Source organism: Temnothorax americanus, unplaced genomic scaffold, assembly GCF_048541705.1.
Source record: "Temnothorax americanus isolate GAGA-0224 unplaced genomic scaffold, ASM4854170v1 Scaffold4, whole genome shotgun sequence".
Classification (NCBI taxonomy): domain Eukaryota; kingdom Metazoa; phylum Arthropoda; class Insecta; order Hymenoptera; family Formicidae; genus Temnothorax; species Temnothorax americanus.
Genome location: NW_027509547.1, coordinates 3,450,044 through 3,473,646, shown reverse-complemented (window position 1 = coordinate 3,473,646; position 23,603 = coordinate 3,450,044). Strand labels below are relative to the sequence as shown.

The 23,603-nt window shown below is 37.7% G+C and overlaps 6 protein-coding genes across 9 annotated transcripts; 3 read left to right on the top strand and 3 right to left on the bottom strand.

Moving 5' to 3' along the window:
* Window positions 1-4,623: 4,623 nt before the first annotated feature.
* LOC143902696 (immediate early response 3-interacting protein 1) lies at window positions 4,624-5,540 on the bottom strand. Its single transcript, XM_077415809.1, has 3 exons — window positions 5,382-5,540; window positions 5,054-5,155; window positions 4,624-4,975 (listed from the first exon to the last, which is right to left on the bottom strand). Exons 1-3 carry the CDS (start codon window positions 5,470-5,472, stop codon window positions 4,920-4,922), a joined length of 249 nt encoding a protein of 82 aa, XP_077271935.1. The 5' UTR covers window positions 5,473-5,540; the 3' UTR covers window positions 4,624-4,919.
* An 868-nt stretch (window positions 5,541-6,408) lies between these two features.
* Window positions 6,409-11,197, top strand: LOC143902690 (uncharacterized). Of its 3 annotated transcripts, XR_013258457.1 has the most exons (7): window positions 6,409-6,474; window positions 6,851-7,222; window positions 7,575-7,743; window positions 7,927-8,438; window positions 8,823-9,042; window positions 9,139-9,811; window positions 9,890-11,197. XR_013258457.1 is itself a non-coding variant. In XM_077415802.1 (6 exons), the coding sequence occupies exons 1-6, from the start codon at window positions 6,454-6,456 to the stop codon at window positions 9,285-9,287; spliced, it is 1,371 nt and encodes a 456-aa protein (XP_077271928.1). In that variant the 5' UTR covers window positions 6,409-6,453; the 3' UTR covers window positions 9,288-11,197. The 3 variants fall into 3 exon arrangements, 2 of the variants coding, with proteins under 2 accessions (XP_077271928.1, XP_077271927.1); XM_077415802.1 differs by having other exon boundaries at window positions 7,999-8,438; window positions 9,139-11,197; XM_077415801.1 differs by having other exon boundaries at window positions 9,139-11,197.
* A 3,161-nt stretch (window positions 11,198-14,358) lies between these two features.
* On the bottom strand, window positions 14,359-16,090 carry LOC143902694 (small ribosomal subunit protein eS7). Its single transcript, XM_077415807.1, has 5 exons — window positions 15,932-16,090; window positions 15,543-15,713; window positions 14,825-15,006; window positions 14,560-14,710; window positions 14,359-14,471 (listed from the first exon to the last, which is right to left on the bottom strand). The coding sequence occupies exons 1-5, from the start codon at window positions 15,944-15,946 to the stop codon at window positions 14,394-14,396; spliced, it is 597 nt and encodes a 198-aa protein (XP_077271933.1). The 5' UTR covers window positions 15,947-16,090; the 3' UTR covers window positions 14,359-14,393.
* A 107-nt stretch (window positions 16,091-16,197) lies between these two features.
* Naxd (NAD(P)HX dehydratase) lies at window positions 16,198-18,107 on the top strand. The gene is made up of 2 exons (XM_077415804.1): window positions 16,198-16,873; window positions 17,055-18,107. The coding sequence occupies exon 2, from the start codon at window positions 17,077-17,079 to the stop codon at window positions 18,028-18,030; it is 954 nt and encodes a 317-aa protein (XP_077271930.1). The 5' UTR covers window positions 16,198-16,873; window positions 17,055-17,076; the 3' UTR covers window positions 18,031-18,107.
* Window positions 18,108-18,426: 319 nt separating this feature from the next.
* Window positions 18,427-21,255, bottom strand: Syx7 (syntaxin 7). 2 transcript variants are annotated; one of them, XM_077415805.1, is made up of 6 exons: window positions 20,693-21,255; window positions 20,408-20,545; window positions 20,270-20,339; window positions 19,900-20,074; window positions 19,611-19,835; window positions 18,427-19,522 (listed from the first exon to the last, which is right to left on the bottom strand). In XM_077415805.1, the coding sequence occupies exons 2-6, from the start codon at window positions 20,514-20,516 to the stop codon at window positions 19,274-19,276; spliced, it is 828 nt and encodes a 275-aa protein (XP_077271931.1). In that variant the 5' UTR covers window positions 20,517-20,545; window positions 20,693-21,255; the 3' UTR covers window positions 18,427-19,273. The 2 variants fall into 2 exon arrangements, with proteins under 2 accessions (XP_077271931.1, XP_077271932.1); XM_077415806.1 differs by having other exon boundaries at window positions 20,408-20,530.
* A 48-nt stretch (window positions 21,256-21,303) lies between these two features.
* Window positions 21,304-22,985, top strand: LOC143902691 (ribosome biogenesis regulatory protein homolog). The gene is made up of 5 exons (XM_077415803.1): window positions 21,304-21,645; window positions 21,737-21,995; window positions 22,110-22,402; window positions 22,478-22,657; window positions 22,742-22,985. Exons 1-5 carry the CDS (start codon window positions 21,497-21,499, stop codon window positions 22,881-22,883), a joined length of 1,023 nt encoding a protein of 340 aa, XP_077271929.1. The 5' UTR covers window positions 21,304-21,496; the 3' UTR covers window positions 22,884-22,985.
* Window positions 22,986-23,603: the final 618 nt, after the last annotated feature.

Here is a 23,603-nt window from a genome sequence, read left to right as displayed (position 1 = left end):
CGCGCGGAGAGACACGGTGATGACTCCACTACAAAGTGCCTATTAAAAATGGTTCCGTGGGAGACGGAGGAAAGCGCGGTATCAGCCAAGCTATCTGTCCCGAAAGACCTTACTGTACATGTGTTACCTGCGACGTGGACGTCGCAGGGAAAGTGCCGCGCGATTTCGCGGCGGAGGCAGAGGGTACGGTGAGATCGGGCAGAAGAAGAGAGAGATGGAGAGGCGCATGCACGCGGTGTGAGAGTCTCCGTGGAATTTTGCAAGAGATGTTCGTCCGCCGACGTGCGAAAGGAAAAAAATATGTGGCGCGACGATCTACGCTCCAGTTACACAAGCATATACAAGCAGTTATACGATTCACCTCAATCGCGCGTCGTACAACGATTACGATATCCTTCTAATCCTTCATTACGTATCCGCCTCTCGCGTTGTTTTTGCGATGACAAATCGAAGCGATTTATATAGGAATTAATTGCGCTACTGTGCCGCAACAAAAACCAGACAAAAATGTATTATCGATAAAAAAAAAAGCGGATTGGTCTCTATTTAATTTATAGCAATACGCATTGTGTAATTCGGCGAATGTGATCTTTTAGAAACAATTCAGAAGTCGGTAGAATAAATTAAATGTGAGAGCTGAATGATGCGGGTAAATTAATACTAGAACTACCAAGACAGTCAGTCAACAAAATGATTGATTTGTAATATTTTATCAAAATAGCTGTACATTTTCTGAGATTTTCCGTCATTTTTGGTGTAATATGCAAGTGATTAAACTGATCATTGACAACTTCTTCCTTCATCCCTTTTTCTAAAGATGTATAAATATATTATAGTATATTTAAAAAATAGTTCTAGTATTTTTAAAAAATAACTTATACATATAAGTACATGTTAAATAATGTGCAAAGATTTTCTCTCGGGAATTTAATCTATAGATATAAATTAATGTTTCTAATATAAACCAGTAATTAAGTGCCTAGATGAGTAAAGCCTAACTACCGTTCAGTGTAAAGAAAGATAAGACTTGTTTCCCAAACAATGATAAGATATCTCTTTGGAATCTGCACTGTTAGTACTGATAAGGACTTTAGAAAAATGAAACATCTGTAATCGTCTGTTTATTTAACATCATCTTTATAATGAATATTATCAAATATATTTTTATTGCGATAATATTATTATCGAATATATTTTAATTGCGGCGATACGCACTCGGAAATAAATTGAATTCAATATTTGACGTTATTGAAGAGGGAAAGCCTTTCGAATCTAGCCAAGGGCGGAATGTCGAGGGAGGAAGTGCGCGATGTACCAACAATGTCGTCATTTTCAGTTATGGGAAGCAGATTTGTCAAGTCGCGTAAAATATAATGAACCGGACGCACAATGGTGCTCCCCTACTTTCGCCGGTCTCCGTTTCTGTCACGGGACTTCTTGGCAGGTGTACACGCGCGCATTATTGCTTAACAATAGGTCACCCCGGCGCGACGGCGGGCGCGTCGCGTCGGTCTGAGGAAAGAATCGCGAAAACACCTTCAACGTATTGCTCCTATCCCCTCCTTCTTTGTCTTCGTCTTCTTTTTTTTTTCGTAACACTGTGTGACGCAGAATTGCGTCGGATTGCGCGATCGTTATTGCGCGAACCTTAATTGGGCGCCGTATTTCGCGATAAATCGATCCAGCGTGTCGACGCGACGGGTTATTCCCGTCGACAGAGTGATTTCATTTTGCGCAAACTTCCCGACAAGATACGAAAGAGAGAAAGGTAGAGAGACGGAATTCTCTCGCGGAGAATAATATTAAAAAATAATTGTAAAAGCTCATTTGAATCATTTAAGATTTACAAACTTTTTCATCGTGTTCGATAATACTTGTTAACTCTAACTTGCGAAGAATGACTACAGAATGATGCTTAGAGTCGACGAGCCGGCCCGTCGCCGGCCCGAAAATGTTGTCAGTAATAAAAGTCGCTAATTAAAGCTAATCTGAAAGACAGTAGTCGAGCGATCATTGCAAACATCGACTCTCAAAATCGTGCTAATTACTCCTACGCCCACGTCAATCTCACGGTTCTATCGTGGCGATTCTTCTGCCGCGAGGAATCCCCAAAGGGGGTTTCGCAAGTACCCTTTTCTGCCGGGTGAGCGGAGCTAAGTGAAGAGTATACGGTGAATCGGCGCGCGTGTCCTGAATCGAGCGGACCAGACCTGAGACCGAACGGTTGAACCGTCAGCTGCGTCAGCAACGAGCGTTATTGCGATGTACGGTAAAATCGAACAAGAGACGCTTGCACAACCGCGATCGACGTTGCATCTCGTGCGCCGTTGGCGATCGCTGCAAAAACGACCGTTGCCGTTATAACATTACCTCACGCAAAATCATTGGCGCTCTTTACGTTCGCAAATTCTTCGACTTCGATCTGAAGAATCGATCTTACGGTAACGCCGAGCGGACATCGATCGACTTTGGCATACTTTCATTGTATGTTTATGTATTTCTACCAATGTAGATTAACTTTAATCTCGGTTTAACTTATATTTCATATTTTTCTCATTCGTAGAACTACATCGGTAGAAATGTAGATAAAAATTTTAATTAGAAAAAGATAAAGAGTATATAAGTTAAATCGAGATTAAAGTTAATCTACATTTTCGCCGAGATTTACTTTAATCTCGAGTTAATTTACTTTTTATCTATTTCTAATTCATATTAGTACTAGAAAAAAATGAAAAGTAAATTATAAACCGAAATCAAAGTTAATCTCATTGATAGAAATAAACATTAAAAATTTTTTATATCTGTAACCATGCGATAAATAAATGCAAGTTTTGAATAAATATAATCTCATTTGTTAGAAAAAAAATACACGTGACTTTCTAAACTAAAGCTACGGTCCACTTAACACTACAAGTGCTTCGAAGAATTCCTCTTTTCCTTTTTTTCAGTGAAGAAAGAAGGAGAAGAAGAGGAGAACGTTTCAAAACATTTAGCATCAAATAAACTGCAGCCTAAATAGAATCAGTGAAGGATGTCCTCGCAATCCCCTAAGGGATCAGCAAAATATTATTATACATTCTAAATAAAATCAATCATTTTTCAAAGTTACATTTCAAAGTCGACAGGACGTATTAAACCGTCTCGCGACAATAAATATATATTTATACAATAATCTCGTTAAAAAGCTTTGCGGGGCGCTAAATAAAGAATTATACGATTTCCGGTTTTTCTTATTATAAAAAATCTCAGGTGATATTGGTGATAACCGCGCGATCGAGACACGGTAACAAAAAAAAGAAAGAAAAGATAGAACAAGGAGGAAATGTAGTCAGACGTTGCGACAATTGTGCGAGCGTGATCGTGCGTTCGCGCAAGTCACGTTTAATAATGCTAACAAATCTTAACGTGTTGCTCGCGCACGGCGAAACACGCGGTGTAATAGTCATTGATTGTGCCCCCCGGCAACGCGCTTCTATCATCCCGAGAAAGCTCAGGAAGGGGAGAAAGTTAGGGAAAAATCACATCGAGCGTCTTCCCCGAGCTGCCACGTTCGTAAATCCGCGAAGAGGAAAGCCGTAGTGCACGGCCGGCGGATCTTCCGCGGCGATTTATTTACGCGCTGGCCGTTGACCAGACGATTTACGATTCAAATGATCCGGGAAGAAATAATTGAAATGGAAATGAGCGGAAGCTATATACGACCATGGGCTACCGCTCGCCTACGGCTGTTCGAGCTACCGCGGCGCATAAGTGCCTATAACTCGCCGAAGGATTGTGTAAAGCGCATATATTTTACCTTTTAAACCGGTTGGTTAATCCTTTCGCGACTCACAAAACGGCGAGAAAATTTTAATTTAGTTGAATTTTTAAGCCACATTTTTGCTTAAAGCTAATAAAATGAGGCAAAATTATTAAATTAATCATTTTTCAAGCTTCTTGCCATATCTGTATAAAATTATAAAAAATGTATATATAATATCTATCTAATGTATATATTTTAATATAGATTTTTTATTAACAAAAAATCATTGACTTAATTATGTATAAACATATCTAATTATTTGATATTTATTTTATTATATTTGATAATTAATCAATATATTGATAATAATTAATAAAATATTTACTAATAATTTAATGTTTAATTTTACATATATACATTTTCTTTTATTAATAAAAAATGATAAAAATGTTAATACGGCTCAATGGCTTTCCACGATTATTTTCGATTATTTTTGTCCAGAAAATTACAAATATAATTTTTTTTATTCAAAAATAAAAGACCTAATATAAAACTCATTTTTTTATATTAAAAAAAAACAATAAATAATAAAAAATAAACCTTAATGTCAATATAATACTATCTAGCTCCATCTATGATACAGAGTTGCAAATTTTAAAGTAATTTACTGATTCTAATGGCCTCTCTCGTGAGTCGACAGATAAACTATGCATATACACAGTCGATAATAATCCACAAATAAGAAATAATATTTTGATTATTAAAAACAACCTGCTACAAGAGTAATTGAATTCCATAGATTCGAAATCATCACGTATCTAATGTACAAATAATTGTACTCTTAGTAAATTTAGTAATCTCAGTAAATAAATCAAGTGCAATTTAAATAACTTGTGCCTTTATGCTTGGATCGTTAGGATATCATTATAATTAATCTAAAAAAAAATGTGAAAAAGATACATATATATACTATACATTGCTAGTTTTATACAGAAATCCACTCATAAATCCATTCTTGCGGTCTGACGTACAAAAAACCAATTATGCGTGAGATAAAAACTGGTTGTAAAGGTAAAAATAACATAATTTAATAGGTGTCTTCGTACATACATCATTTTCAACAACTTCGACTTGCACACAGCATATTCCACTCATACTTTCGTATATTTCTTTCCTGTCAGCCGAGCACTAGCTTCACCATCAGCGTCAAGATATTGAAGAATATCAGAGGGACTGAAAATTAACACGTTATGTGTATATTATAAAGAGATGGCGAGGCGATGTAAAATAAGCATCTCTCACGATATTTACCCCTCATCACAGTTCGTATAGACTTAATAAGGTTCAAGATTTGCGACTTGGCTGTTGGAGGTTCCCCGAATCCCTGTACATTTTGCCATGACGCCCAACCGACTGTGAAATGAAAATGCGTTCGATATTAAATTTCCCAATATATATTTCTCGATAATGACAAGCGTAACAACTTTTCAATTTTGCAGAAAAAAACATGAAAGGAAAGGGAGCTTTAAATTTTGAAAATTATAACCTACAAATTTGTCTCTTTTACATTCGAAGGATGTGCATTTAATTCGAGCTAATTGAAATAAGTACGGATAATGAATGCGTGCTTAATTGTCACCTTTGGCAAGAAATCTTTCCTCGTTCAAAACGCAGATCGCATTCAAACACAACAGAGTTGCTTCGAAGAGTGTCCACAACGTGAACGCCATGTTGCTGGAATTGGCATAGTGCCGTCACTCGTCACTGCCGTCAGGCTGGTCAGGCATGTCAGCGATGCCAGCATTACCGACAATACCGACCACTTCTTCCAACAGATTTGTTCACTCGTACTGCACTTTTTTCTTTGTTTACAATTCATGAATTAATCGTGCAAATGTTTTATTAAAACATTGTAATAAAATATATTTAATTTGACACAACATTACATTTAATTTAAAAATGTTAGTTTAAATATCCTTTGATATGGTGTGACACTGATTTTATCTGATAATAAAAACAGGTCAACCTATAACACCTATAATAATAAAGGCCCTCCACCACCCCCGCCAATTCCAATCAGCGGTCCTCTTTTATTTACAATACGTTTTTTTATATTTATTTTTTTATTTAATTATATTAAAAACATAATAGATATAATAGATATATTAAAAACATAGTAATAATAAATATAATTATATTTATTATTATTATATTATTATTATTATATTAAAATTATTACTACAATATTTTTTTTTTATTTTGTCTACAATCTTTTCTATCAACTATATCTATCGAATTACACATCCTCTTGTCCCTAGCTGCCTACCCGTATCTCTAATACCTATATACCTAATACCCGTATTCCGATTTATATAGTCCTATACATTATCACTTCACATACTGCCAATTAATATAGATACATGTTTAGCAAATTATTTATTTTATAAGATTGAAAAATTCTTGAATTATAAACTGAATAAAATTTTAAAAAATTTAGGCCAGTTAGTCAATCAGCAAGTTGCAGCAACGATTTTAAAAATTTAACGACGTCCGTATTTTTGGCTCGAAACGATTTCACAATGTACAAACTGACGAAATTATGGAATGCGGAAAATTCAACATAACGTCAGCAATTTTTCAGGATACTTATATGTTAGCGACGCTGAGGGATCGCGTTAGTCTTATCAAGTGAAACTGGTAAGAGCAATACGATGTCTTCGCATCGAGGATTAGTGAGTAAACTTTTCTGACATATGTTATATGACATATTATATTTATTTAATTTTTTTTTTTTTTTTTTTTTTTTTTTATTATTTATTTCTGGAATTAGAACTTTTTAATAATAAAGTCATATGTCATCACCGTTATACAGAAATTTTGTAGAAATCATTACAACGTTTATTTCTTTTCTGCATTTTACTTTTCCTCTAATTCGATTTTTATACTAATAAAATAATATTTCATAGTAAATCCATATAAATATGTAATCTCTCTCCCAATAATTTTAAATTATTAAGTAAATAAATAATTTAGAGAACAAATTTCTGCCATATCAAATATCTATTCAAGAACAATCTGCATAAAATTTCCTTAATCATTCTTTTTCAGTTCTTAGCAGTGACAATCTCATTAGCAAGTATTGCACTTGCCAACGTCCTCGTTCAACCCGGGTATGAACATCAATACGATAGCAATCCACGCTATTTGCAACATCAGTCTGTTTCGCAGCCCTGGATACAATCTCCGACTGAACAATCGGAACAATTACCGAACCAGGAATCGACGCGATATCTTTCGGGAGTTCAGACGGTGTATCCCTATGAATCGAACCAAGCCGATGCTCGTTCGCATGTGTTAAGCTATCCACATCATCCACCGTACCACCATTATTTACCGAGGCCACACCATGTGCATTTCGCAAGAATAGGAGGTCATGGATATGTACGGCCCTCGGTGTATGTCGGCCATCCTCAATCTTTGGTAAATGCTCATTATCCTATTACTTGATCTGAGAAAATTGTATAAGTATAATGTTTCATTAACTTAACATTCGCAATATTTGATTTAAATTACTATCATTTCATTGAAAGTTCAAATTTTATTTAAATTGATATTTTTAAGTGTAATATTTAATTCAAAACACCTGTATGTAACACCTATATAGCAATTTGGTGAATTTGATTATGCGACAAATATGTACGTCACTGTATTATTGACAAACAGCTTTTCTTGGAGTTAATTATATAACACAAACGCTAATATTTGTCGTGTTTTTGTACACGAATTGATTATGTAAGTTACTGAATATTTTATAAAAATGATATTTCTCCAGATGGTACACAACCGAAGGAAAAGATCGGATTCTGCAAGCACTAAATCGAGTAAATCTGAGGTCGTTGCACATGACAATGATGTGACCGCGAAGTCGCCCTTAACTGACGCCAAGCATCCTACAACCATCGACTCGTTACTTCCAGAACATGAGCCTACTGATAATACTGGTAAATATTTCATAGAACAAGATTAAAATTTGACATTTTCAAATAATAACCTAATGCACCGCTTATCTTGAAAGTCGCGGCGTGTAACTTCAGCTAATACGAGTTCCAATGAGACGCAAAACGTAAAAAAATCAAATGTACGATATTAGTACGAATTTGCTCGAATGTACTGTTCCATTACAGATAAGCGTGTGGAGAACCGTCAGATCAAGAATGACTACATAACAAATCCACGTTCATTCGGTTTTTATACAGAAAATACGCACCCTGAACATACATACAAGATTCCCAACACATGGCAAAGTATGATTAACCAGTATGATACAAATCGTCAAAATTCGGAACCTCCAAACGTCTCGCAAGGCGAGGCATGCGACGATTCACGCATCATTTACAATAGACCTTCGATGAGATTCGCGCAATCTTCGAGTTCGCAGAAATCGAACGATAACGATTATAGTAGTAAATACCGAGACAATGGATCAGACCGTGCATCAGACAGTCCAGCAGACACTGTGAAAGAAACGGCAAAATGGTTTGGAGCACTTTACACATCGCTGCTGAACAAATCGCAATATATTAGGCCGGTACGGCCGGGACATATGTATAGCGTTCCACAAAGAAAGACCAGATATTATATGGAGGAAGCATGTGGACAAGCTGCACACCACGAACCCGAAAAAAAATCTTTGCAGGTAAAGATTCTAGCTTTTATGTGCATAAAAATTTTTATTTTTGTCCAATCTATTGAAATTAAATGGATTATTACGACCAAAACGATATGAATTTCTTGCTCAAATATTTTTCAATTAAAATTTAAAAATTTAATTAAATCTCTCAATTTAAATCTGATTAATATAAAATGCACTATGTGCACAACTTTAATATTGGAAAATGGAACATTTGTCGAACATTATGAATTTGTTTCATAAAGTCTAAAAAATATTCTTTTCTGCAATGTAAAATATATAAATATTCGTATGGTCTATGATACAAAATATCTTATATAATATTTTTTAGAAAAAGAGAACGAAACATTTTTTTACAAATTTTAATAAAACGCCTTATATATGTTACAGGAAATCAACACAAATATGAACATGATCAACACGGCAGAGCCAAGCCAGGATAAGACATTACAAATTCCTTTTTACTCTGAAGTGACACCGAAAGCTTACCAATACGCCGATACGGCGGCAACACCTACTTCTGTACAATATCAACCACCTTTCGTTACCTATCTGCAAAATCCATACATCAAAAGTAACGAGGAATTATCGGCAACCAATGAGTTCGTCGGTACGCTATATGAAACAAATGACAGACCGTGCCCAAATTATAATTTTAACGATTTATATAATTATCCGTAATCGAACAATGATTGGGGCAATGCAGGGGGAATAGAGGATTTCTTTAGCAGCTTTGTCCAGCTCAAGAAGAAAAACGACACTTTACCACCTCTGTATCAACATTGGATTACCGATATTTTCGATGAATACAACACAAAGAATCAAATCTATATCCCTCCCCCTAGGATTGGATAAAAACCACTGAAGATAAACGGAAAACAATGATGCCTCGCGATCCATTTTACCTGCATTGGGAGAACGCTCATACTCGAATAAGTGTCAAAGACGAAAGATTCAACGACTACAAATATACACCGCCTTAAAAAACGTTTGCTAAAGTTTTCGAGTAGTAAGTGTTACAGATTTGCCGCTGCGAGGACGGTTTTGACTATCTCAGTAGCAGCGCATCTGGAAATGATCGAAGGAGGATAATGTACCACTTAATCGCAGCGGCCGCAAAACTTTTATAAGCCAGCCATTGATATTCTTTAAACAATTCCGGAATTTTTTGTCGCAGTAACAACGCGACATAGTATAGCGTCCAGAATTGTGTATCTTCCCAGTTACGTCGTATTGTCCCGACGCTATTGTTTCTGACAATAATCATGGTTTCGGCAACAAGCATTTAAGGCCGAAAGTAAGCCCAATTCTTCGTACGAAGATGCCATATATGTTTCCGACTCCACACTACAAAAGTGCCAGGAAACATTTTAGAAAAGGTGCGCGTGCTTGATTCTAAAATGTTATTTTATTCAAAATAATATTCAATTTCTAAATCAACAACGATCTTTTTTCAGAATCAAACGTGCATCTTTCCTAAAATGCTTCCGGGCATTTTGTGGTGTGGAGTCGGAAACGTGGGATCTTCGTACGAAGAATTGGGCTTACTTTCGGCCTTAGATGCTTGGTTGCCGCGAGACCATGATTACTGCCAGAAACGATATAGCGCCGGGACAATACGACGTAACTAAGAAGATACACAATTATTCTGGACGCTATACTATATCGCGTTGTTACTGCGACAAAAAATTCCGGAATTGTTTAAAGAATATCAATGGCTGGCTTAATAGTTTTGCGGCCGCTGCGATTAAGTGGTGTTACTTCGATCACCTCCAGATGCGCTGCAACTCAGATAGTCAACCGTCCTCGCAGCGGCAATATGACTCTGTTATCAATTTCTGCCACGTTACCTTGAAGCAACGAGTTAATTGATCGTAATGGTTTTCATGTTCTATTTATTACACTTAATTACTATTATACCATGCTATATACTTTTGGCATATATTGACATATATTCAATTAAGAACGCGATTATTGATTAATTGTAATATCCAATTATAATATCAATTGTGCAGAAAGTTACTTTTTTTCAGATATCACGTCATTTATTCTGTAGATCTTACTTGATATATTTTCAAGATGCGTGCCGCATGAACAACATGCACAATCACGCATCTTTGTATTTTCGCGATCGGTTTCCGCGATCGGATTTCGCGGTCAGTTTTTACATCAAGACATTATCTCTTATTTTAATTTTTTAATTTTGTTTACATAAATTATAATTTTTCGCGGAGTATAATTGAGATTAATTATTATAATGCGAAGTAAAATTTTTTCTATATTGAAACGAAGTGTAAACTTATACCATATATGTATACACTTATTATTGTTCAATCAGTTTTCTCTCATTTATATTTAAATGTACATTACTCACATTATTATTACTGATATTATTATTTAAAGTGCCCATGAACCAATTACATCCCCCTAAACTATTTTATTAATAAAATATATTATTGTTTGGAGGAATGTAATTGGTTCATGGGCAATTTTAATAATAATATCAGTAATAATAATGTGAGTAATGTACATTTAAATATAAATGCGAGAAAACTGATTCAATAATAATAAGTGTATTGTATAAGTTTACACTTCATTTATATTACTTTTCATATATATTACTGCAAAGTTGAATGTATAATTATGCTATGTGATCAATTCTAAAATAATTTAAAAATAAATAAGTTTCAGCGTTTCTCAAAAATATTTCGAATCTCACGTCATATATTACTTGACTGGCATAAAGCCAATTTTTCAATCAAAAATAGATGGATAAGCTACAAAAAATTAAGGTAAAATCGATGCTTTGTTAAAATAAATTTAGTAGTAATCATTTTAGTAATAACCATTATCACATTTTCTATAAAATAAATTGCATAATATATAAGACCAAAATATTTCTTATCCCTCTTATTTATGATTATATTTATGCATATTGACATTTTCTAAATATATCTATATATGTATATATTACTTCATTGCATCGATTTATAAAATATTTAATCTTGGATAAATATGTAGGAAAATAATAGATGAATATATAAATAACAGACATCCTAACTAATTAATAATTTTTCCCTATCTACAGATATTATTCCTTTTACGACACCCAACACAATATCTTATTTATTTGTATCTCATTTATTCAGAAAAATAATATCATAAAAATAATTCTTTAGAAAAAATCTAAATGAAAATTTTATATTTAAAAAATCACTACTAAATTTTTTTTTTTTAATTGTGATAGTAGTATTGTTATACTTTTTATTTCTCTGTGTTGAAATATACCTGTATCATAGCAGAACTGACCAACGTAACAAAATTTCGAAAATTTAATCTATATTCTGTATCTTATACTAATTTAAATTCGCAAAATAAAATTCTAATATATTTGATAAAACATACTTTGTCACATATATTCAAGATTTGAAATTTTCTTCAACATTTATTTACGTAGAACGCGGCAGTTCGTCAATAAATTAGATAAACTATTATATTTTATGAGCTCTTATGCGAGCTCCGTGCGTGAGAAGTGTGCGAGTATTTCCTCAAGCACAATCGGATAATACATCAATAAATAAGTGACACCAAGATTAAATATTTTCCGTAATCAGTTTTAGCCTCTCCATTTTAAGGCAACAAATCTACAAGATGTAATAATTTTACAATATAATTTATTGTCGTAATTCGACATGTTCCGAGATATATAATGGCTCTATATTTGATTAATCGTAGATTTCGTTACCTCAATAAAAAAAAAAAATTCTGACTCACCGATCCGATGCGCAACGGACGGAGTTACTCAGCCACGCAGCTACGATGATACTGTAACACACAAAAATAAGATTTAAATTTAAAAAGCGCTCAAAATGATCAACATTTCAAAAGATAAATTTTTATTCGCTTCTGATTCGTCTTTCAATGAGATTACAATACGTTTTTCAATTTAATGATACAATTATCTATTTTCCGAAAGAGATCTTTACAAAAATAAATTATTTGTATTTTTAAAAATTTGAATAATTTCTCTTGTTCTAATTATTTTCAACTTAATATCGAGATCAAACAATCTGAATAAATGAAAAAGAATTATTATGCAGATGATACTCACCCCAAGGTTGCTCCGCCGGTGCCCGATGTCTCTCTCGGACCTCCTCCTCCTCTCAGGGTGTCAGGCCTCATCCTCCTCCTCCTCCTTCCCTACCGCACAGGACACTCGCGAGAAACACTCGCGGATGATAAATTACAATCGCGCGCGGACTAATTATATCAGTATATAAAAGTGTTTCTTGCGCGATACCGTACGGCACTCCCGTTTAAAAAAGTTCTTCAGTCCGATTACTCGAACGGCACTCCCGAAACAAACGCGACGAATAACCGGCGCCGCGGTTCGTTTATTTAATTAAATCGGCGGACGAGGGTATACATTAATTGGCTTCCCCGTCTTTGGATTTTTATCCAAGCGGAACAAGAGTTTTGCTTACGCGACGCGAAATAACGAAATTACGAAGCACTCACGAACGGACGCGACGTATCACGGCGCCGCGCCGGCGTTCCGTTACTTTTGACTCACTCGATATACGCGCCGACACAATATCCAGCCCTCATCTTTTTCCCGCACGGAGAGAATCGGAGATAAGTCACGCGCGATAATTCCGGCACAGCGTTCGAAGCACGACGCGAGAGAAATAAACGCTACGCATTCGAGTCCAGAAATATGTCGGGAGGATCGAGCGTCGCGAGATTACCGCCCGCCGCGAATATCACGACGAAAGCAAATCGTTCACAATCGCCGGCGCCGTGCATGGATATACCTTCGCCTCGACACGTCCTCCGGCTCGACGTCACGACGTCTCGAGCGAGCGATTCGTGCGACACGTTCATTATTCCGACACAAACACTTGAAACACTTGCAAATTGTTAAGCGCGTACGACGCCGTCAACGCGTACTCGCGAGTCTCCGATTTTATTCTCTCGCGGCCCGCGGAACGAGGAGCAGGAGTGCCAATCGTAGAAAACGAGCGCGTTCCGAATAACACTGCGCGAAGCACGCGGACACTTCCTACCTGTGCGAAATTCATCAGAAAGATGCTAGCTGAGTGATTTCCGCAGGTAATGGTGCTCCGAGCGTTGATGAAAAACAAGCTGCAAGGCCGCTCGTAGACAAGAACGATCGGCCGCGCGTCGAGCGTCGACCCTTGAAGGTACGATGTATTCAAATGAACTGAGTGCGCCGTGCGCCGACTGGTGCGCGCCGGCGGCGGCGGCGGCGGCGACTCGGAGCGGCCGAACGTGATTGGCCGGATTCGGGGGCTCGACTCGCGAGCCAATCGCGTTCAAGGGCCGCGCGGCGGCTCGCCGGCAACGGCGCGCTGGTAATACGTGACGAAAAAAATAAGTATTGAATTGCTTTCTGGTTGTATTGATTAATCGGTTAACGATTCTTATGACATTTGTTGCTGCGTAAAAAAAATGTTTGAAACAGGATTATAACATAAAACTCGTTGCGAATAACTTACATATCAAGGTAACGTTCATACCACGTTGAAACCACCGGTTCTCTACTATAGAGTTTTTCATTTTTGTTATTAAACATAATATCGAATGATTCTCTGGTTATAGATATACATTGATTAATATATAATTAAACAATTAAAATTATGAACACGGTCAGTATTTGGACTATTTGGATGGGTGACCGTTTGGGAACATCGTGTAATGTTACCCCTTTTTTTTGTATTTGTATTATTACTACATATAGCAGTAAACATCATATTTGATTTCTCAGTAAATAAATTTTACAGTGGTTTCTACTTGTTATTTCCTATCTTCGATGATCACATAATTGAATGTCTCTACATCAATTCAGCAAATTAATCTAATAAACTAATGTAAAGATAAGAAAGTGTGACGCGTGACGAGAAGGTACGTTAAAATACTTTTATTTTTTTCCTACGTTTATCATACATAAGATTCGGGAAATTCGAACGTGACGTCCCGTCCAGTCAGCTGCTTGTACACCGAGGCAAAGGTGTCGACCTGTGAGAAGATATTATCGAGATGTATAACACACAATTTGTTGTCAAGCGACACAATTTGATGCTTTGTACGAGATAAATGATTATACCTTGTGCTCGATATTCGTTTGCTCGTTTTTATCGAGATGAACCTTGATAAGCTGGGACCCGTCGAGTTTGACTCTGATACGCTTGCCAACGATTTCAACGGGATACACCAAATCCTCCAATATCGCGTCGTAAACCGAAGTCAATGTACGGCTGAAAGAAACATTGACAATTCCATTAATGGTACGTCAATACAATCATTCTGTTCGTCCAATTCCACCAGAAGTATTTACGTTCTAGTTTCTCTTTTTTTTTGTACTCTCTTACCTTCGAGGACGTTTCTGCTTGTTCTTGGTTCGTGTTTTCCTCGTTGGCTTGGGCAAGATTTTACGCTCGCCGACAAACATCACGTGCTTCCCGGAGAACTTCTTCTCCAACTCGCGTACCAACCGTGTCTGAATTTTCTGGAATGCCTTCAGCTTTGGCATGGGTACGTATATGATGATTGACTGTAAGAAAAAAGAAACTCTGCCTCAATAGTTTTCTCGACAACGTGACAAAGTATCTTCGGTAAAATCATATCGATCTCTGCGTGCAGTTGCACAAATACATAAAGCTATTTAAAAAAGAATTTCAACACAAGATACACTAGGGATAACTCGTGGCATGCAAGAGCAGTGAATTCATAGCTCTGAGTCCTTAAACATTAAACTATTAGTAAATATATTATTAATTATTGAATATATAATAAATTCAATATATTGAATAATTATATATATATATATGTTTATACATATTATCAAATCAATAATATAAAATCAAATGATTTCTTTCTAGGTTTGATTTCGACCTTTATCTCATGCATGCTCCAATTTTGAAAAAAGTTAATTAGAAAGTTGAAGATTGCAAATAAAGGAGTACCTGTTTTGAGAATATTTCAGTTAAAAGTAAAAAGATAACACAGCTAAGTCGAGGCTAAAAATCTTAACGCAACAACACGTTGAAGGAGATATACGAATAGACTGCACACGAAAAGAAACCACACCTTCTTATTATTCGTTTCGATCTCCTTCGCCTTCGTGATGTAGAGTTCTCGCAGCTGCGACTTGAGATCGCTGTTCATCTCCAGCTCGAGGAGGGCCTGGGACACGCTAACCTCAAACTGGTCGGGCTCGGCCCCGCTGCTCTTGATTATTTTCGCGTTCGTCGTCAACATCTGAAAGGGTTTCATGACCGAGACGTTAACTCGCGCGTCGCAACGATCACGAAGCTCAACGGAATCATCGGCACAATTACGAGACACGTGCGACTCCGAGGAGGAAAATTTGTCGCATATTACAAGCTTAAAAAACGTTTATCGTAGATATTTTATTCGTTCTTCAAAATTTCACAGCCGCGCCGAATTAAAGCAGGGTTGTTTTCGGAAGTGCTTACCTTGCCGAGACTCATCTTCGAGGAATATCCTATCCCGTTGGATCCTACCAGGATATCGACAGACGCGAACGCGACGTGCTCGACAGAAAAGGCTGTATCGGCGCAGCGTCGAGAATTGGAGGTTAAGTTCGTCCAATCAGGACGAGGTAGACTGAGGTCGGCGTCGTTCGATTGGTCGGATTCCGACCAATTTTTAGAGTCAAGCAAGTGCGGGCACCTGCGGGCTTAAGGCGTCCTAACCTCCTTTCAGAGAAAAGCCGGAACTGGACGGAAGTTCGAATCAGTCTACTCTTGGACTTCTTTTTGTTAAAATGTTACTGCTTCCCTTCGTCTATTTATTTTTGTTTTCTTGCGAAGAAGCCACGATCATGCGAATGCAAATCTTATCTTTCTTCTGATTTGTTATAGAATAGAATCAATCGCAGCGATACTTTAGCAAATATCTGATCCGACGAGAGAAATTGTAGTTTTGTTCGTTAATTGCGGCTTTTCCAGTGTTATTTCATATATTATTTTCAAAGAATATTGTTATCGTCATATATTGTATAATAATAATGTAATATATCATGTGCGTAGAACGTATTGCGTTTTGAAGTTATGTCGGCGCGGCTCTTTTGTGTTCTGACTCGTCAATTTTTTGATAACGCAAATCAACGATATGCTAATTGGCAGGACAAAGATATGTCGACTCGAGATCGTTCCTAGCTACGTTTGTGTCACAATATTATTTACGACTATCCTTCCCGCAACGGGAAATTATTTGTAAATTATGGTATTATCAGTCAACTGAAACAGATTCGTTCTGACACAAGATATCGTGAACCCGTTGGCGATAACACAAGAATAATAAGTGTATTTTTGTTTTGCAACATCTGTGCATCTTGTTCGACATCTTTCATCGCGCGAGGAGACACTAGGAAATAATTTTGTCAGTTATTGCAGGTAAAGATGAGCAAGACTCAAGAAATATAGATAACTTGATCTGTAAAATTTTCACATTGTTTTTTCTTTGTAAAAGATTTGTTATTAATCTTCGGATGATGTATGTACGCTAGTGTGTTTTAACAGATATTTTTCCTTGTGTCTCAAGGATGGCATTTGTTATTTGTAATTTTCTCCGCAGGCGACAAATTAGATTTGCATCGATGTCCACGATGTCTACATCGTCGTCTATGGACGAACGTATGTTGAAGGGAATACGGAAGGTGATACCGAATTTAATTAATACCAAGTACAAAGGTCAAGACGGCAGAATTGGGATTTTTGGCGGCAGTACCGAGTATACGGGAGCACCATATTTTGCGGCTATGAGTGCACTGAGAACTGGTGCCGATCTCGTTCACGTATTTTGCGCGAGGGACGCCAGCGTTCCTATCAAGTCCTTCAGTCCAGAGCCGATAGTCCATCCGGTCCTGGATCAACAGGATGCGATACAGCAAATAAAACCTTGGCTCGATCGTCTGCACGCTATTCTGATAGGACCTGGGCTTGGCAGAGATGAGAAGATATTCAAAACAATTGTTGAATTGATGACAATCTGCCGAGAGGCGAGGAAGCCGTTGGTCATCGACGCAGATGGTTTGTTCCTGGTCTGTCAGAAACCAGAAATTGTGAAGGACTATCCTGGAGTTATCCTGACGCCTAACGCGATGGAGTTCAGTCGTTTGGTCAAAGCGGTACTGGACAGGTCAGTTTCGCCCGCTCCTGTAGTTAAAACTTCCGACGTGAAGCACGTGGCGGAGGCTCTTGGAAAGAACGTGATAATTCTGCACAAGGGAGCGAAGGACGTGATCGTGGACGGTCACAAGGGTACCGAGACCGTGTCGTGTGGATTGGCTGGCTCTGGGAGGAGGTGCGGTGGACAGGGTGACCTCTTATCCGGTTCATTAGCGGTATTCTGGTGGTGGGCTATCTCTGCGGGAACCAGCGAATGCGCCTTGTCGCCCTCAATGGTAGCGTGTTACGCTGCATCAAGATTAATCAGAGAATGCAATGCATCGGCCTTCAAGATAAGACAAAGAGGAATGTTGGCCTCGGATATGCTGGAACAGATACAGCCGGTTTTCAGCAAGATCTTTGAAACTCATTGCGACAAGTAACGCATAATTGCATCATTTTTTTCGCTTTTAATTACGTTGTTCCTATACAGCGCTGTTTTTTTTTTTTTTCCTAATAAAACATTATTGCATATATTAGTATTAAGTGAAAGAAATGTGGATGTGCAGTATCAATGATTATATTGCGGTTTCATTATTGTGGATTTTAGAACTTCCTCGTTTATTGGAAGAGGTCGAACTCGAAGCACTGATTCCTGAAGTGTATACATTTATATACAATTTACAAAATTTTTTTACTGATATATTACATAAATTGAAATATACGTATTTAGAAAGTTGGCTTCAGAGAAACGTATTTAGGATAATACACGCTAGTATATAAATATATTGGTTTTGTAATTTTTGTGATTTTGGTAAAAATTTGAAAATTTATGTAAATAAATATTTATATAAAATTATATAGTTTATTTGTTGATGTATATTAAATTCTTAATGTATAGAGATATAAAAAGATAAACTCCGTTAAAAGCGTTGATTTTTTTATTCATTGCACGTACCTATTTTAAGATTTGTATGGTAAGAATAATTAGAGCCAGAGCTTGCTCTTGCCGGTCTTTTTATATATACATATTGTTTATTATATCTTGTTTAAAACAAAAATTAACATCCCTAAACTAAATACATTAACTTATATAAATCCTTTCATGTATTTTTAAATTACTATAATGCTCTCTCAGACATTCGCCTCGAAATTTGTGTTAGGAATAGTTTTTAAGATATTTTACAGGCACATATAGTTCCATTGCAGACAACAAGCATACTCCGTTACTTATTTTACCATGCATAAGCATTCCACACAGCACACGCGCGCACACATACATATCTAGCTTTGTTACACATAATCGCGTTAATTATCTAAATTGTCATACACGCGTATGTATATTAAATATAGTTGATCGTTATACACTGATAGTTTATGAGTATTGAAACGTACAAATGGACCGCGGCAATTTTTAGACGTGCCGTTAAGAACTTTACTCGCAGAGCTCGCACCTACGATTATCACGATTAGATGGATTAAATTCGCAAGATTCGTGTGTTTCTCCACTCTCCTGCATCTCTATGACAATGCTATCCCTTGCGTGGTTTTAAAACAATTAAAATTGAACAAAAACGTCGTTAAGAATTTTATGACCTGCGAATCGCTATCGTTTACGGACAGCAGTCTCTTATAGCACTACGTACCATGCTGTACACTGTTATAAATATATGCATATGTTGTTTTTTACTTGCTCTGCCAAACTATGATACCAATCAAGATCGCCAATACGACTACCGCGATCACTACTAGAATACATTTCTTCTTGCGTAGCTTGGTCTGATACATACTCGCTTGCCTCACTTGAGAAGCGCCTTCGCTAACAGATACCTCGGTTCTTTCGACCGATGCTTCTATAGAATCAATCACTTCTCCTTGATCGTAGACCAAAGCTCCAAGATCTTTGAATATCTGATTAATATCGCTAATGTTACTCTGCAAAAACAATAAATGATGTAGTTATATGTTTAAATTGTATTCGTGTATACATGAATCTTTGTCAATCTCGAAAGAGAGAATTTACCTCCAATTGCCTTATACTAGCTTCCTGTTCTTCTAACATTCGCAAATTCATCTGTTCCTGCAGCTGCTCCTGTTGCTGCTTCGCGTGATCGCTCCCATACGTTCTGCTATCTTGCAGCTCGATAAGCGTATCCTGTTTCTTCTCTCCGAACGGCGCGATACCCGCACTAGCCTTAGCCTTCCTGACCATTTCTTTCTCTTTGGAGGCAGCTAGCCTTTGTACAGCCTAAATTGAATAGTAATTATTGACAACGTGTCAGATATTAAAATGCATTTACATCAATATTTACTTGAAAAGCGTTCAAAGCGGTGGTAAATTCGTCTTGGAGGCGTTCCCTCTGCATCTTCCGCTGCCTCTGTTCTCCAGGGCTCGTAGAGCCAGAGTTATTCGCCAGCATAGCCAAATCTCGAAGATGAACGCTGGTGTCCTTCGCCAGCTGCTGCGTGTAGTGCTGTATCTGATGCCTGCGAAACGACAATTTCATGAAACTCGCGATCTCCATTCATCTAGGTATACACTAACAGGATTTAATTCCTTCCTTCATTGTTGTATTTCGGCGATTAAATCATGCATTAAATCGCGTCGGTGAGTCAACAGCTACAAAAGTGGAAGCGAATTAAATCTCGCCTAATCAAATGAGCGTATTCCTTATAACTTACAGCTGATTCCTGAGTTCCTGAGAATCGGTGGAACTGCCCAGCTGGTTGACCATCTTCTGCATGGAAGACACTGCGAACGAATCATCGAAATAAGTATCCCTTATTTCCCAAACCAGTTCCGATGATCGAAAAACCTACCATTTTGTGATATCTTCAGTATCGAGGTGCCAATCGTTTGGGACAACCTGCCGAAGTCCTGTTCCCGCGCGGGACCACCGTTGTGGTAGGACGAGAATCCGGCATCCATCTTTGAGCCGTCAGCTGACGTTATGTTAGCTAGATTATTAAGATTATACAAATTCAATTGCACGAGTAGGAGTAAATATTTTTGCAATCAGTACATTTGTGTCTAACGCGTCAAAATTAGGGTCGCAAATCTCTCCCTGACGATTCCACGTAAATATAACGTTAGACAGAACTAACCAATTATCGATGCAAACGTAACAATCGCTCCTCGCCGTTTCTCCGCGACGAAGCTGAGGCGACGTGGTGCTCTCTTTCTTTATGAGGGTATTTAACGTGCCGCGTCACCCGGGTATTTGTTTTTCGGCTTTCTTGACACGTCCAGTACTTTGTTCTTTTATTGGGTATCAATGACCTCGTACGATTTCCTCGCGCGATCGTTAGCGGCGTCGAGGACGAGATGAGAGATCGGCGTCTCCCGACGCGCACTTGTCAACACAGGACGACAAGTGGGTCGATCGTTCGGGCGATGAGTCACGAAGCTAGCGTAGCAACGGACACTTCTCCCATCATGACACACGGCGAGATCCTCGCGTTGAATTCCTCGATGAGAGTCGCGCCGAGAGAGCTTCCTCCCGCGTTGATCGATAACGCGACACTCCGATCTCCTCGAACGAAACGTCGCGCGTACCTTATCAGAGGCCGTATCAAGCTGTATCACACCATTCACACCACTAAATTGCACCGAACAGACTGAACTGCACTAATGCACTAATCCGCACTAATCGCACATCGCACCAGCACCAGTCGTAATCGCCGAGCGACACACAAAGCACGACGGAAATGACAGAAGACAGAACGCGACGGAAACGAGGCGGCGTCAGCGGCGACTGTCGCGAACACGTGACACCGTTCCGCGTCCAATAGAAAAGAGTAAAGAGTGCAGTTTCCAGTTTCTCCGCCACGTTTCCGTATATACATATGTGCGGACTTGCGGAGCACATCTCATAACCTCAAATTCGCGCGAACGCCGCGAACCTCGCCATGGATGTTGTGAAATCGATTTTGGAAGACAACCAAGGAAAGGCAGATCTAAGTAAATCCACGAAGGTGCACAAGGATGTGGAGCTCGACATCGATCTGGGGACCCTACTCGCGTCCGACTATAACCCTCTGAACGCGAAGACTCTCAAGTAACCACCTTGTACATGTGTTTAATAACTCTGTAAGAAAACCTTCCCGAATTTGTCTAAAAAATTCTTACAATCCTTGTTGTATTTACAGATCGAAGTCAGAGACATATTTAAGAAATCTGACCAGAGACAACGTACAGTTGCTGATCAATGAGATCTGGCAACTGCCAGTGGAACGGGTGGACGAGGCGATAGTGGCTACATTGCCCAAGCCTGAGTATATATTGCCACGTTCGCGCGTAATTCCGAAGCCCAAGCCTTTGACAAAGTGGCAGCAATTTGCCAAGGAGAAGGGAATACAAACTAAGAAGAAGGGTAAATCTAAATTGAAATGGGACGAGGAATTGAAGGCAAGATTTGTTTTAAGAACCGTTCTGTTTTGTTCAATTAAATTAAATTGAATGAAGAGGCTTATAATGAATAATCTTTCAGTTTACTTGATCCTCTTCTAAAATATTTTTTAGAAATGGATTCCAACGCACGGTTATAAACGAGCGAAGGCTGAGGAGCAGAAGGAATGGTTGGTAGAGGCCAAAGACTCGACCGAAGATCCGTTTTCCAAAACCAAAGCGGCTAAGCAGGAAAGGCAGTCCAAAAACGAATTGCAGAGGCTTCGCAATATAGCCAAGTCGAAAAACGTCAAATTACCAAGGGTTGGTTTACCTACCAGAGAACACTTTTCGAATTCTCAACAGCTTTCTGAAGCTCTAACTGTAGCGCGTACGTCGACAGCATCTGTTGGAAAATTCCAGTCTAGGTAAGCTCTTTAGATATTGCGACTTGTCTGCCATAAAATGTTTGCTTCTTAAACAAAACTATACGATTTCTATAGGTTGCCGAAAGAAAAGGATGCAAAGGGAATTGCCAAGGAGATGTCAGGAATGAAGAGGAAGAGGAAAGCACCTCCGTTAAATTCTGTCGAAGAGAAACGTCAAAATAAAGGCCTGATAGACAGCGTTTTGAAAAGCAGTACGAAGATTCTGCGCGACGACTGCTCGACGGGAATCGCAGAGTAAATTTTTACTTGCGCAGATTTAATGCAGACGCATTATATGCAACATGATAATAACGCGATATTTTTTTACGTGTGTTGCAGGATAAAGCAGTCTGCGGCAAGCGGCAGTAAAAAGAGGAAAGGCGCGCTAAAGAACAACAAAAGTAAAACCGCTAAAAAGCCAAAGGCGGGAAAGAAAGAGCGGAATTTGCACAAGAAAGTTGGCGGTAGAAAGCGACGATAAATTAAGATGTCTGTAATAATATCCGTAGCAATAAGTCGAATTTGATGTGCAAGTTTTAAATGTATTGAATTTTTTAGGTAAAAAAAATAAAATCGAAAATAATGTTGAGAAAACATCACGCTTTTTCGCATTATGACTATAGAAGAATTGTGATACTCTAATCGTGACACCTCTAACTGTGCTTAAAGATTGTTTCGACTTTGCTACTTAAAAAGCCTTCCATTTTTGAATTCTTTACAAATATTCTTGAGTTTTAGTAATTTTCTTAGCACTCCAAGTGGCTCGTTCGCTTCATAAAAGCAATAATGTTAATTCATTGTCTCATTGAACCTGTCTACTCGCATATAAGATATGACGTCATTACGCTTGCTACCAATGAAAACGCGTCCTCAGATTGGGATCAGGGATTTAAGTTTTAGTATTTTTTAATCAAATATATTTTGCCTTTAAATAATATAAAATTAAAAAAATTATAATTTTTGGATAAAAAATAAATTTATTTCCCCGATAAATAAAAAAAAGTTACATTTAAGAAAAATGTTAAAACCGAGTTGCCTCTTGACGTATGAAACAAAGTGCCCTACGGGTTCTTCTTATCTATGACTTTCCTTGTCGGGGTAGCATATGCTGGTTTATTGATCCTCCTCTTTCGCTTGTGAAGACTTTATTGTAACAGACTGAACAACGTTATACTTTAAGATTAAGCTTAATGGTGATATG